The sequence below is a fragment of the Rhinoderma darwinii genome, chromosome 2 (genome assembly GCF_050947455.1).
Source record: "Rhinoderma darwinii isolate aRhiDar2 chromosome 2, aRhiDar2.hap1, whole genome shotgun sequence".
In the NCBI taxonomy this organism is placed as follows: Eukaryota; Metazoa; Chordata; class Amphibia; order Anura; family Rhinodermatidae; genus Rhinoderma; species Rhinoderma darwinii.
This window is the reverse complement of record NC_134688.1, coordinates 192,014,862-192,030,127: the sequence shown is the minus strand read 5'-3', so window position 1 is coordinate 192,030,127 and position 15,266 is coordinate 192,014,862. Positions and strand designations below refer to the sequence as shown.

General features: G+C 43.3%; 1 protein-coding gene across 2 annotated transcripts in view; it reads left to right on the top strand.

Moving 5' to 3' along the window:
* Nucleotides 1-15,266, top strand: part of LOC142742665 (E3 SUMO-protein ligase RanBP2-like) — a 186,206-nt gene that overhangs the window by 64,746 nt on the left and 106,194 nt on the right. For both annotated transcript variants that reach the window (XM_075852663.1, XM_075852662.1), the window contains exons 16-17: nt 6,977-7,150; nt 7,488-7,571. In XM_075852663.1, coding sequence (XP_075708778.1) covers nt 6,977-7,150; nt 7,488-7,571 — 258 coding nt within the window. The remainder of the gene's footprint in view (nt 1-6,976; nt 7,151-7,487; nt 7,572-15,266) is intronic.

The following is a 15,266-nucleotide window of genomic DNA, read 5'->3' as shown; positions in this document are numbered from 1 at the left end:
GCAGTCTTTTTGATTTATTACCCGAGGTTGTCAATAGGCTGCTCTTGGTCCTCAGCCTAGAACGCGTCCTGCAGCCAAACCATTTAGCTTCTATGTAACCAAGTATTGCTCTTCGCTGCTGAAGAGAAATTGGTCTATCACAGCCTGTTTAACCCCTTAATGAAATGTCACGCTCAGTTACGGCATTGCAGCCAACTATTTAGCGTAACGTCACGTAACTGTACGTGACAGTGAAGGAGCGGGCTCAGAAGACCGCGCCGTCACCAGCGGTTGTAATCTGCATATTACTACGGACACCCTGCTGTAAAGGCAGCTCCAATTCCCACCATTAACCCCTTAGATGCCATGGTCCACAGCGACCGTGGCATTTAGGTGGTGTCCAGCCAATCGGCACACCCGCAACTTAATTGCATTGGTGCCGATGGTTTCTAAGCCTCTTGGTCTACCAAGTACGGAAGCTTATCAGGCCCTGCCGGATGCAGGCCATATTAGACTTGCTGTCAGTGACTCTACGTAGGTTATGCAGTGTATTAGACTCTAGATTAGTGATGCAGACCTTAAAGTCCCCTAGTGGGACAAAAAAAAGTAAATAAAAATGTACAAAAGAATAAAATAAGTTTCAAGTTTATAACAATAACCGCCTTCTTTCCCATAATGAGTCTTTTATTCTAGAAAAAAATGAAAACATTAAAAAAAAAAGTATGCATATTCGGTATTGCCGCGTTTGTAACTATCCAAACTATAAAACACCATGTTTTTCCTGCACGGTGAACGCTGTAATACAATAAACTGTTTCGCACAAAACAAAAAGTGATCAAAAAGTGGCATGTACCCAATAATAGTACCAATAAAAGATTAAAAGGGATCTCATGGGAAAAAAAGCCCTTAAACTACTGTTTTTGATGGTAAAATTAGTTATGGCTCTTAGAATATGGTGGCACAAAAAATATATATTTTTGTTTTTAAAAAGTGACTATTATCCAAATGCTCTAAAACATAAAAAAAACAAAACTATATACATATAGTATTATCCTAATCGTATCGAGCCAAAGAATAAAGTAAATATGTAATTTATAGCGCACGGTGAACACTAAAAAAAAGAAATAAACAATATTAGAATTGCTGTTTTTGGTCACCTTGCCAAAAAAAAAGACTAAAAAGTGGTTTTTGAGTTGCATATACCCCAAAATGGCACCAATGAAAACTAAAGCAAAAAAATAAGTGCTCTCACAACTCTGTTGCAAAGCATTAAAAAAAAAAGTTCTGGCTCTCAGAATATGGCGAACATGTGCAGGTTTGTGTTCGAAAAGGGGATAAGATTAGGCACCATTTATCCGTGCAACACTGGCCACGTACCTGTGGTTTTACCGCATTATAATACCACCATATCATACCATGATGTACTCCACACAGCTTACGCATGCCCCCACATTATAAACTGAAATACCAGCAAAAACCCCAAACAGAACTACTACCAAGCATATTCCGCACTCCAAAAGCCAACTGACGCTCCCTCCCTTCTGAGCTCTACACTGTGCCCAAACAGCAGTTTACTTTCACATATGATGCATTCCTATATCCGGGAGAACCCGCTTAACAGTTTGAAGTATATATCTACAGTTCCACAAACTGGTCATAACCGATTGTACGCTAAAATGGTGTATCAGTGGAAAATTGCAATTTTCACATTGCACTATCCGCTGTGCATTAATTTCAAATGAAAAAACACCTGTGGGTTCAAAATGCTCACTACACCCCTAATAAAATGCTTTAAGGGGTGTAATTACAAAAATATGGGTCACTACTTGGGCGTTTGTTTTACTATTTGACCTCCGAGCCCTGCAAGTGTGGGTCAATGCTGTAAAAATCGCTAAGAGGCCTCAAATGCGCATTGTCCACTTCTAAGCCCCGTTATATTTCCAGGCAAATGATAAATGCAGTAAGTGGTGTAGTTTCCAAAATGGGGTAATTTCTCGGGCGTTTCCACTTTACTTGGGTACCTCAGCGGTTTTGCTAATGTGACATGGCACACAAACACCAATTCAGCAAAATCTGCTGTCCATAAGCCAATTGGCGCTCCTTCCCTTCTGAGGTCTGCCATGTGCCATATGGAGTAACAAATTGTGTGGTAGTTTTTCTCCTGTTAACCCTTGTGAAAATAAACTGGGAGCTCAAACGACATTTTTGGGAAAATTACTTTTTATTCTTACTGCCTAATTCTAGTTAAATCTCAAACACCTGAGGGGCCAAAATGCGCACTACACCCCTAGATGCCCTGAGGGGTGTAGTGTCCAAAACAGGTATCAGTACAGTGGAAACCACATAAAAGTGACTAAGGGGCTCTGCAAATGTGACATGGAAACCATCATGCCAAATCACGCTCCTGCCTTTCTGAGCCCCGCTGTGTGTCCAAACAGCAGTTTATGACCACATATGGAGTATTGCCGTACTCAGGAGAAACTGCTTTTCTGGTCCGTAAAAAAAAAATGTTGAGATCCTTTTTTCTTTCTTCCTTGTGAAAATGAGAAAATTCAACATTTTAGTGGAAAATGCTTTTAATTTTTACGGCCTAATTCCACAACATTTAGCAAAAAAAATGGTCTAATTTCTCATTATACCCTTCTAAGTTCCATGCGGGATCTAGTTTGCCAAATTGTGACATTTTTGGAGTGTTTCCGCTGTTTTAGCACCACAAGACCACCTCCAACCTGACATGGTGCCTAAAATATATTCTAATGAAAAGGAGGCCCCATAATCCTTTAGGTGTTCTTTTGCTTCTGAGGCCGGTGCTTCAGTCCATTAGCACACTAAGGCCACATTTCGGATATTTCTAAAAACTACAGTATCTGGGCAATAAATATTGAGTTGCGTTTCTATGGTAAAACCTGTTACAGAAAAAAAGGATTTAAAGTTTAATTTCTGTGCAAAAAAATAATTTGTACGTTTCACCTCTGCTTCAATTCCTGTGAATTTTTAATATATAGAGCTTGTAATATATAGAGCTCTCCAAGCCACCTCAGAACTGAACTGGTCCCTTAAAAAAAATAAAAATATACAGGTTTTGGAAATTTTATTGAAAATGTGAGACATCGCTTCTAAAGTTAAACGCCTTGTAATATCCTAGAAAAATAAAAGGACGTTCAAAATACGATGCCAATGTAAAGTAGACGTATGGTAAATGTTCACTTGTAACTATTTTGTGTGGTGTTTCGATCTGTCAAGCAGATACATTTTAACATTTTCTCTTAATTTTGGTGTTTTTCACAAATAAACTGAATGTATCGACCATATTTTACCACGAACAAAAAGTTACAATGTGTCACAAGAAAACAATCTCCAAAGCGCTTGGATAAATAAAAAACATTCCAAAGTCATTACCACATAAAAGTGACATGTCAGATTTGAAAAAAGTTGGCTGTGTCCATAAGGCCAAAACAGGCTGTGTCATTAAAAGGGGGGGGACAGTATGGAGCAGGCTCACGGGCTGAGCGCGCTCCATACTCAGTCGGTGACGGCAGCCGACACCTCACTGCAATGGGCGGAATCAAAGATCACTTTGATTCCGCCTGTTTAACACCTTAAATGCCATGGTCAATCACAGCGTTTAAATTGTTAGAATCAGGGGGGGTACACGATGGAGGAGTACCGATGGTCGTCATGGCAGCCTGGGGCCTAATGAAGGACCCCAGTTCTGCCATCTTTGTACTCCTTTGAAGCCACCTAACCAAAATTGTATCAGTGGTTATGGTGCTTTATCACTCCAGAGGGACTTCAGTTGTACCCTATCTGGCCGATATTCTCATGTCCCCATCCTGTGAGGACAACCTTTACCAGTCTACAGATCACTCTGGATACCCTGACTTGTTTCGCTTGGATTGGATTGTTCGCTCTAAATTGTAAAGTGCTGCGTAATATGTGGGCGCTATATAAATAAAGATTATTATTATTATTATTATTATTATTATTATTGTCTCCAAGTCTTGTCTGACTCCTTGAGACTTATTTTCATGAAGGTCGTATTAGTCACCGACTCATCTCGGGTGCCATGTTCTCTGGAGAAGCGGTCCACGTTCGAGCAGAGTCCACGCTCTGAGACTGGGCCCTCTGTCTTTTGCAATAAGGTTCTAGGCACCATGGTGACTTACATCAAGGCTACCTCCTTTATCCAGTTTCACACTCGCCCTCTCCAGAGGGGGACCCTCCCCCAAAGGAACCACTTTCCAGATTCACTGAACCGAGTCAGATGTTCAATTGATGGTACGTGCTCTCTTCAGTGTTGGCTCTCCTTCCCAGGAAACCCTTGTGACCGCTTCTTTCTCCCACTCCGCTGGCAAGTCCTCTACATGGACACCTGCCTTCAGGGGTTGGGGGGGGGTGCCTTCTGGAATCTCACGGCTCAAGGCCTCTCATCATGAATCCTATCTTCCCATCAACATCCCGGAAATGAGGGCAATATTTCTGTGTCCACTGGGCAACCTTTCTGGCTGTCTTTTATTTTACTCACCAATGAGAAGTTTAGCAGTAATGGTGGAAACTCTCAAGATTCTGGAGTGGGCAGAACTTCCCTTCCTGCTCTTTTTCAGTCGCGGACAGTTTGAGTGGCTTATCACAAGATGTTTTGACCTCATTTGTTCCAGGTGTGGTACTCTGAATCTGGGCGCCAGAAAGTCCACATAGCCATAGTCTTCTCTTTCCCGGTCTTGGAAGCCCGACACATACAATATCGACGCTCTGGTGGCCCCATTGCATTAAAGTGAATTTGTCACCAGGTTTATACTGCCTTCGTGCCAGAGACTGCTGTATCACTTTCCCCTCCACACCCGCCGCTGATTGACAGCTTTCTCCCCATACTGTGCATGGGAGAAAGCTCCCAACCTCGGCAAGTAGGAGGGGCTAACAGCAGCTCATCAATATGAGGACTCCGTAGTTCTCCATATTCTTGCGCTTCATCTAGCGCTTGTCACTCGCTACTAACAAGGAATACGGCATTGGAATCTGTTTTGCTGGCACTACTTTATGCTGCCCTCAGGGCAATATAAACCTAGTGACAGATTCTCATTAATTCAGCCTGATTTTACCTGTATCCCCCTCTGCTACCTTTTTTCCAAGCTCCTCAGGAGGCTCAAGGCTGAGTATATTCTAGCCATTCTTGTCCCTCCGGACTGGCAGAGTAACTACTGGCCGATGTTCCCCGGCAGTTTCCTCCCTTTCTCTTCCACCTGATTTTTACAGTCACTAGGTTTAACGGCTTGGCTATCTAAGCCGCCGTTCTAAAAGCATGAGGGTTATCGCAACGGGTGATACACACAATGTGGAAGGCACAGAAACCATTGTTTTGTTTTCTTGCTAGCATTTACCACGCATTTGGGAAATGTATTTAGGAGCGTGTAAGGATCGGCATCTTCCTCCTTTTGTGCATTTCTTCCTAGGCATCTAGTGTTTTGCCAGGAAGTTGTTGGATTGCAGTTGTGAAGTTTTAGATCCTCGTTCCCAGTTAGTCAGCCTGGTTTTCACCGAGTAGCGCGGGAAGAATTACACCAGAAGCCGAGCTCAGGTAGAATATCCTCTCTCGATGAGATAGGAGCACAACAACTTTATTTAAAACAAGGCAAAACTTATATAGCAAAAATGGCGTCAATTATCAGTATATAATCTTGTGACACCTCCAAGGTGCTAATTGGTTCTTGTTCAAACATGCCATTTTCTTATTTGTTCAGTACGTTTATAGAAGTTTGTGGGTTAAAACTGCATGTTGCTATTTTCGCATTCCAGGGTGTTGTCTCATGCTCCGGCGCCATCTTGTGCCATCTTATCATACTACATAGCATTATAGCAGAATATGATATACTGAGAAGCTTTATGTAAGAATAATAATAATTTTTGCAAGCACACAAATATACATAGTGGCGATCCTTCACACAGTCTTACCCTCAAAGTGCAAGTGTCCGCGCTGCCTATATACAATAGACCTTTGGCATCCAAAACCGATGTCCAGTCTTACTTGCAGGGGATTGCCCACGCAGTGCCCCCCTGTCTTCCCCAATTACGACTTGAGATCTTACCATGGATCTCTCTGCGCTGTAGACCGCTCCATTTGAACCTCTTCTAGATATCTCATTGCATCTTCTCACCTTGAAGGTGGTTTTCCTCGTGGCTGCGACCTCTCTCCATAATTTTTGAGCTGATGGCCCGGTCTTGTTGTCCACCGTATTTCACTCTATACAGTAGATTAAAGGCAAAGGTGGTCTCCTTCCACCTAAACAAGGATATTTGTCTAGCCGTCCTTTTTGCCCCCCTCGGGTCCAGCGTAAGGAGCGCTCTCGGCAGTTTGGATTTTTTCCACGCTTTGCGGGTCTGGTTCTTGCTAATTTCCCATTCCAAATTACGACTCATTGCACTAGGGCAGTTGGTGCTTCCTGGGCTGTGCGCTATCTAGTTTCTTAGCTGTGCAAGGCAGCAACCTGGGTGCCTCTGCACAAGTTTACAAAATCTTACTGGGTACAACCTTTTTCATCTGTGCTTCCCATGGTCGCAAGGTATTGCACGCATCTGTGGAGTAGATTCTTTCGTTCTTTTTTTCGCTTCTCATACATGGGGACTGTGGTGGTACATCTCGCGGTCTGTGTCCCCCCCCCCCCCCACCCAATGAGACTAATGAAAAAAGGGGCTTTTTTTTAGTACTCTTTTTGTAAAATCCTTTTCTCGTCCAGTTCATTGTGGGACACCGCTCCCACCCTTTGTTATACGCTTGATAAGGTTTCCCGTCATACATGGTTCTTTTATCTGATTTCTGATATTTGTCTTATCTGTTGCCTTGTGTTTTGCTACTTCTACTGCTTCTCTACAAACTATGTAGCTCAGTGCATGAAGATAGAATGTATACTGTAGGAGGGCCAACTATTTAGTGTCGAGCCTTCTAGTGGTAGCAGCATATATAAAAAAAAAAATATATATTTTTTTTTTAATCTTGTTTTAGCTTCCTGTACCTGTTGAATCTGTTGAAGAGATGCTGGATGAAGTGAAGAAAAATCTTGGTGAAGTTGATAGCCCAAACTTCAGAGACACACAGTCCTTCATGTCTGCCTCGGCCATAAAGCATTCTACTCCATCTCCCTCAAAGTTTACAGTGTTTCCTAGCAAAGCACAAAAGGTATTACCATATATTCCATTAGTACCAAGTTTTGATGTATAATGCTTACAGGCTATAAAAACCTTTACAGGATCACCCTACTAATCTAATTTAAGTTAAGGCTCTGAGATGCAGCTTCTAGGCAAAGTGGACGCATAGCAGCTGCATCTCAAAAACTATCCACAAAAGATATAGTAGATTAAAAAGTTGATTTATAGGCCAAAATACATACGTTTGCAAAAAATAATGGAAGGAAAGGGTTTTTATAGCCTTTAATTCCAATAAAGTTGTACAAATATTAATTATGGTCAAGTGTCTGCATTTTTGTTTATGTATTGTTTTATTGCTTGCCTTATAGTCCTTGTCAAAAACACCACCACCGTGGGCTGAAGATCAGAGATCACTTATTGAAAAACTTGTTCTACAAGTTGATGCCTTGAAGGTACGTGTTTGCTAAAACATAGAATCTTTCTGTAGCGGTGACAAAGCCTTGGATCATTGCAGCACTGATTTAGTCGCTAAATCGTTCCACACACTTTAGAATACAATCCTGGCCAATCAAATGTGCATTAAAAATGTTGTATCAATAATCCTACCATCAAAAAAAATAATTCTCCTAGACAAAGTGGCAAACTATTAGCCTTCAAATTCCGAACTAGTCATGCACACTTTGTTGCGGCTGATAACTGGCTGAAATAATAAAACATGACAGATGCAAGTTATAGCATAAAAAAAAACTATGTCCGTTATTGTCAGCTCTCCCTTTGTACAGCCTTCAAGTGGCACTCCTCCCCCAGCATTTTTCGTTTTTACCCCTATTACTGAGGAGACTGCTCTCACATTTGGGGGAGGGGGGTTATTGCACATCTTATCGCTCCTTGCACGTAATTGGTCCATTTGTCAATACGACTGTCGGCCTCTGGATTATGGAGAGTTTTGGTTTCTTCAGTTCTGGTGAATATCTAAAGTCATGTGCATGTCGACATAAGCATAAGTGGCTTTTAGATACGTTTTGGTTTTTTTGAGGTGTTGTGCATCTGTGGCTCTCTTTGGTTCAGACTTTTAGCTACAAACGTGAATTTTTATGCATATTTTACAAACCATTAGGCTTTAATGCAAAATTGTATTACTGTAAAGTGCAAGATCGCATTTTCACAATGTATCAGGTATATACTTTTTGGAAATCAGCCCTGTAGGCACCTGAACGGAGAAACCGCGCACATGTGCGACCGCCTCTCCATTCAAAATCCTACTCATTATTGTCCAGCATGGGGCAATGGGCCTCGGGACCCTTGTTCTAGTAATCGGTAAGGCCGCCAAAAAATATACGTTCATCCCCTATCCAATGGATAGCTGATAAATGTGCTTAGTGCGAAAACCCCTTTAAAGAGGCTCTGTCACCAGATTTTGCAACCCCTATCTGCTATTGCAGCAGATAGGCGCTGCAATGTAGATTACAGTAACGTTTTTATTTTTAAAAAACGAGCATTTTTGGCCAAGTTATGACCATTTTTGTAATTATGCAAATGAGGCTTGCAAAAGTCCAAGTGGGTGTGTTTAAAAGTAAAAGGCCAAGTGGGCGTGTATTAGGTGCGTACATCGGGGCGTTTTTAATACTTTTACTAGCTGGGCGCTGTGAAGAGAAGTAACATCCTCTTCTCTTCAGAACGCCCAGCTTGTGACAGTGCAGATCTGTGACGTCACTCACAGGTCCTGCATCGTGACGGCCACATCGGCAGCAGAGGCTACAGTTGATTCTGCAGCAGCATCAGCGTTTGCAGGTAAGATCGACTTACCTGCAAACGCTGATGCTGCTGCAGAATCAGCTGTAGCCTCTGGTGCCGATGTGGCCGTCACGATGCAGGACCTGTGAGTGACGTCACAGATCTGCACTGTCACAAGCTGGGCGTTCTGAAGAGAAGAGGATGTTACTTCTCATCAGAGCGCCCAGCTAGTGAAAGTATTAAAAACGCCCCGATGTACGCACATAATACACACCCACTTGGACTTGTACTTTTAAACACACCCACTTGGACTTTTGCAAGCCTCATTTGCATAACTACAAAAATGGTCATAACTTGGCCAAAAATGCTCATTTTTTTAAAATAAAAACGTTACTGTAATCTACATTGCAGCGCCTATCTGCTGCAATAGCAGATAGGGGTTGCAAAATCTGGTGACAGAGCCTCTTTAAGTCTCAGAGTTCTCCTGCAAGTACAGCAACTGGCCTCCGGAGGGGAGTGCTTCCACTGGGATTCTGAGTCCGATCGGGATTCAAAGCTGGCTTCTGACATGCAGAATCTAATCTGTGCTGTGTGATATACCCTTCTTGTCAAGGATGAGGTCTCCTTGCCTACTCAGGAGAAAGTCTTCTTCCGCTACAGGTGTCAGCAGTGGTTTTCCCTGACTACGGAGATTTTGAAGAGACCCTTTCCAAAGAATCGCAGCACTCGGACAGTCGTCTAATCACTTCTGAGAGAACAGATCTGTTTTGTCCAGTCCCAGATGATTTGAAGTGGTTCCTATACCGATCAGTAAATACACCTATTTCTCACCACTGAGTACTACACTCCGTTTGTTGTATGTGACGTACCGTGCCAGTCAAGAATCCTGTCTTCCCATCAACATTTTGGAGTTGTACGCGATATATTCCTTTGTCTGTCACTAAACAACTATTCTGTCCTGTCGATCGGCGTCCAGACGGACAATGGCACGAGTCTTTCTAGATAATTAAGGAAGAATGAGAAGGCCAACAGCAATGGTGGAGGCAGCCAGAGTTCTGGAGTGGGCGTAATTCCACGTTTCCGCAGTGCACATCCGAGGGGTGGATAATTTGGTTGCAATTTGCTCAGTGGTGGACGGATCACCTTCATCCTGAGATGTTCAACCAGATTTATTTAATGCCACTATAGAAGTATAATTTTCTAGACTATTGTCCGTCCTTTCAGGACTACAAAAACAGTTCATAAATATATATGAATAAACCTGGCCAGGTAATAGATGGTTTTATCTCCTAACAAATAGCACAGAATCCAACGATCTATATTTTAAAGGGGGTTTTCCTATCTTGGACATTTATTGCATATCCCTAGGACATGCCATAAATGTCCGATAGATGTGGGTTCCACCGTTGTACCTTGCTCGGCTCCTGCTGCCTCCCGGCCACTATCTAATTAGGTGGCTGGGAGTTACAGAAGCAGTCGAACTCGCTGAGCTACGCTTTTCCGTCACTCCCATAGAAGTGAATGGTTGTTACAAAAACAGCGTAGCACAGAGCGCGTAGTTTGCTGTGCTACACTGTTTCCATAACTCCCCATCACTTATATGGGAGTTACGGAAACAGCGTAGCTCCGCAAACTCGACTGCTTCAAACTCGACTGCTTCAAACTCGACTGCTTCAAACTCGACTGCTTCAAACTCGACTGCTTCAAACTCGACTGCTTCAAACTCGACTGCTTCAAACTCGACTGCTTCAAACTCGACTGCTTCAAACTCGACTGCTTCAAACTCGACTGCTTCAAACTCGACTGCTTCAAACTCGACTGCTTCAAACTCGACTGCTTCAAACTCGACTGCTTCAAACTCGACTGCTTCAAACTCGACTGCTTCAAACTCGACTGCTTCAAACTCGACTGCTTCAAACTCGACTGCTTCAAACTCGACTGCTTCAAACTCGACTGCTTCTTAATCAGGAAGTGCCCGGGAGGCAGTGGAAGCCAAGCAAGGTAGAACTGGTTTTAGGGGGCCCCGTTCTAGAGATAGGTGCGGGTCACTGAGGTGGGACTTTAATCTATTGGACAATAATGGAAAACCACGGTGCTGCTTGGAGTGGGTGATCCACGCAATGCTGAAGCCTTAAGCTGCTTCATTTACCACCGTACTTGGAAGGCGTACTTGCGGTGCCATGTGGACCGGCACGTTCCTCCCTTGTTTTTTGTTTTTCTGTCTAGGATTCTGTCGTTCCTTTTAGTAAAGGTTGGATTTCAGTCTTGCCCTATGTTCTCTCAAGGGGTAGGTGTCTGCATTGTCTATACTGTATAATAGATCACGTCCAAGTCTGATGTGCGGTGGTTTCTTACGCAGTGCCCTCTTGACAGCCTCCGATTGATACTTGAGATTTGACTGGTTTCCTCTGTGCTGCAGTCGGCCCGTTTGAGACCCTCCCAGAAATCTAATTACACCTTCTCACCTGGCAGGCTGTTTTTTTTTTTTTGTTTTTTTTTGTGGCAGTGACTGATATCCAGAGGGTTTCTCCGCCGTCTGCCATATTCAACTCTCCACCAAGATAAGGCAGTGCTACGTACTGCTCCTTCCTTTCCGCCCAAGGTGATCTCCTCCTTCCACCTTAACAAGGATATCATTTTGCTGTCTTTCTTCCCTTTTTCCGGTACATCCTAAGGGAAAATTCACAATCTGGATGATGTCCAAGCCTTGTGGAGTTACCTCTCGCTCACTTACTCTTTTCGCAGTTTCGTCTCTACTTGTTGTCAAAGAGGGTCCGATGAAGGGTTTGGCGACTTTTAAGGCTATGATCGCTCGATGGATTCGGTTGACCATCCATGAGGACTATCAGGTGAAGGGAAACGACCCTCCGTTCCAGATTACGCTCAATTCCACTAGGGTGGTTTGTGCTTCCTGTGCTGTTGCACTTCAGCTGTGCAAGTCGGCCACCTGTTCGTCTCTGCACACGTTCACCAAATTCTACAGGGTACACACTTTATTGCATCAGCAGATGCTTCCCTTGGTCGCAAGGTTTTCAGGCATCTGTGGAGTTAAATAATCATGTCCTCCTGTTCCCATCCATAGGGAATGCTTTGGGACGTCCCCTGGTTTGTCCCCAATGAGACGAACGAAAAAGTGGGATTTGGAGTACTCACCGAAAAATCATTTTCTTGTCCTGGCCTTTGAGAGCTCCCATCCCTTGTTTGTACAGTTGATAAGGCTGTCAGTTGGACGTTTTTTTATTTGGCTTTAATATTGTTTCCGTTTACCTTCTATTCTGTTTCTTTACAGAAATTTTATTTCTATTTTATTTTTTTTTGTCACGACTTCTAGTGGCAACAGCATATATACATGGTCTGTGTCCCTTCATGGACTAGGCGAGAAAAGGATTTTACAGGGAGTACTCAAAAAATTCTTGGGAATGATATTCAACTCCAGGACAGCCACGGTCCTTCTCCCTGTGGACAAGATCATATTCTTTCAATTAGGACTGGGCGATTAATCAAATTCATTTGATTAGTTCGCCATTTCAAGTTGTCACGATTCTAGAATTGCCCAGATTCGTGAATTCGTTACAGACCCCGCCCAATAGCAGGGGAGAGAAAAAAAAAAGCTTGGTTAACAAGCAGACCCGCTGCACAGCGCACCTACTTCAATGAATGCCGACAGTGAACAAGAGCAGCAGTGAGGAGGGCTGGGGTTTGCTAACTCTGGACTCCCAGTATTACACACAGATTATTTTATATGGAGTCCCGTTCTCCCAGGCAGCTTCTTAACCCATTAAGTGCCTGCTGCGTTTCATGGCTTAAGATGCTGTAGCCACCCTATAGCTTCTTAAGCCTTGAAACTCCGCAGTAACTGGGTAAATTAACGGCTCTGTCACCAGATTATAAGTGCCCTATCTCCTACATAATCTGATCAGCGCTGTAATGTAGATAACCGTGGTTTTTAGTTTGAAAAACGATTATTTTTGAGCAAATTATGAGCAATTTTAGATTTATGCTAATTCGTTTCTTAATTGACAACTGAGCGTTTTTTACCTTTTGACCAAGTGGGCCTTGTACAGAGGAGTGTATAACGCTGACCAATCAGTGACCAATCAGTGTCATATACTTCTCTCCATTCATGTCCATTTGTATTCACTGCACAGCGTGATCTTGCGAGATCTCGCTGTGCTGTGATGAAGTCCCACACAAACTTTACCGAAGTGTCGGGAGTGTGAATAGACATCGCGTCCTGGCTGGAGGCAATGTCTATTCACGCTCAAGACACTTCAGTAAAGTTAATGTTGGTGTATGTGACAGCACAGCGTGATCTCGTGAGATCACCCTGTGCAGTGAATACAAATGGACATGAATGGAGAGAAGTGTATGACGCTGATTGGTCAGCATCATACACTCTGTACAACGCCCAGTTGGTCAAAAGGTAAAAAAACGCCCAGTTGTCTATTAAACTAATTAGCAGAAATCTAAAATTGCTCATAACTTGCTCAAAAATGATCCTTTTTCAAAATAAAAACCACGGTTATCTACATTACAGAGCCGATCAGATTATGTAGGAGATAGGGCACTTATAATCTGGTGACAGAGCCTCTTTAAGTGTTGTTTGTTCTCTTCAGTTATGATAATGCCAGAGCAAAGAGCAGTGTCAGTGGAGGAGTCTCCGTGCTGGTGATATACAAGTGATATACTAGTTCTGTATAGTACTGCTGATCATTAATCTAAGGCCTGATTTACACGAGCGTGTGCGTTTTGCGCATGCAAAAAACGCGGCGTTTTGCGTGCGCAACAGGCACTTAACAGCTGCGTGTGTCATCATTCTATGATGCGCCGCTGCGTGATTTTGGCGCAGCCGCCATCATTATGACACTCCGTTTGAATGTTTGTAAACCGAAAAGCACGTGGTGCTTTTCTGTTTACATTCAGAGTTTGACAGCTGTTGCGCGAACCACGCAGTTCGCACGGAAGTGATGGGTGCGTGATGCGCGAACAGCGCACAAAGAAAGGACATGTCGTGAGTTTTACGCAACACACTCGCACTGCGCAAAACTCACGCACTGTCTGCACTGCCCCATAGCCTTATATAGGTGCGTACGACACGCGTGAAAAGCACGCGCGTCGCATGCGCGTATATTACGCTCGTGTAAATGATGCCTAAGGCTACATTCACACAAGCATGACAAATTTATGCGCGTAAGAAACGCGCATTTTTCTGTCCGTTGCGTTATTGCATCAGTGTGCTTTGCGTGTTTATCACGCACTCGCAAAGCACTTTTTTTTCAATGGAATTGATGCGCAAATCACACACCGCACACAAATGTGTGTCCGTGTGCTGTCCGTGGTTTTCATGCACCCATAGACTTCAATGGGCACGTAGGTGCGTGGAAACACACCAATATAGGACATACAGTGCGTTTCACGCAAAGGACTCTCTGCGTGAAAACTCTAGCATGTGTAAATTGCCCCATTGACATCAACGGGGCCGTGTGCTGTGCGTTGAAACCAGATTCACGTTCGTGTGAATGGGCCCTAAGAGACTTGCCACAGAAGTTATCTCCAAAGAGCAGTCAAAAATCACATGCAGACTTTAGGGGTAATTAATCAACCTTTCTACACCAGAAGTCACACAAGGGCACAAAAGTCACAATTTGCTGTCCAAATTGTGGCTCGCCCCTTATTGCACCACAAACAACACTTTTGTAGGAAGAGGCGTGACCTCTGGGAATGAGCGTGACCACTGCAGCCCAACAAATGTAATCTAATTTACACCACGCTAATTGTAACATAAGGACATGTGTATGTCTGGGTCGTTTCAGGCGTACGCGCTAACCATAGGGAAAAAGTGATGTGACTAGGGCCTTATGTGTTTTTTACTTAAGGTCTCACTGTTCTCCTGCTGCTCATATATGCACCACACCATATATACTGTACATTGTACCATATAAACCCTGTCTTTGTATTTTTTTTTTTCAGTTTATTTAACAAAAATCTGAAAATCAAGATTCAAATCGAAAATAGTCCATAGTGTTGAAAACAATCTAGATTTATTTTTTATTTTTTGCAAAATCGCCCAACCCTACTTTCAATCAAGAGTAGCGCTTCTTCGTAGGAATGCTCTCGGGAAGAATGGTCTCTACTTTCAAAGCCATCCCTTATGTCCAGTTCCATACTCTGCCTCTTAAACGAGCGATCCTCTCTATTTTTGGAACAAATCCCCTGCTTTCCTATACACAAGCATTCTTCTGCCTCTGCGGGTCCACATGAGTCTAATCTGGTGGGAAAAGACTCCTGCAGTTCTAAAGGGACACTTCTTTATGCCGCACTAGTGGCTGGTCATCTGGCTTGGGTTCGTGGTCTCCGGCTCTCACATGGCTTTGGTCAAACGAGTCGGCCTCCTGGTAGATGGGCTTTGCCTT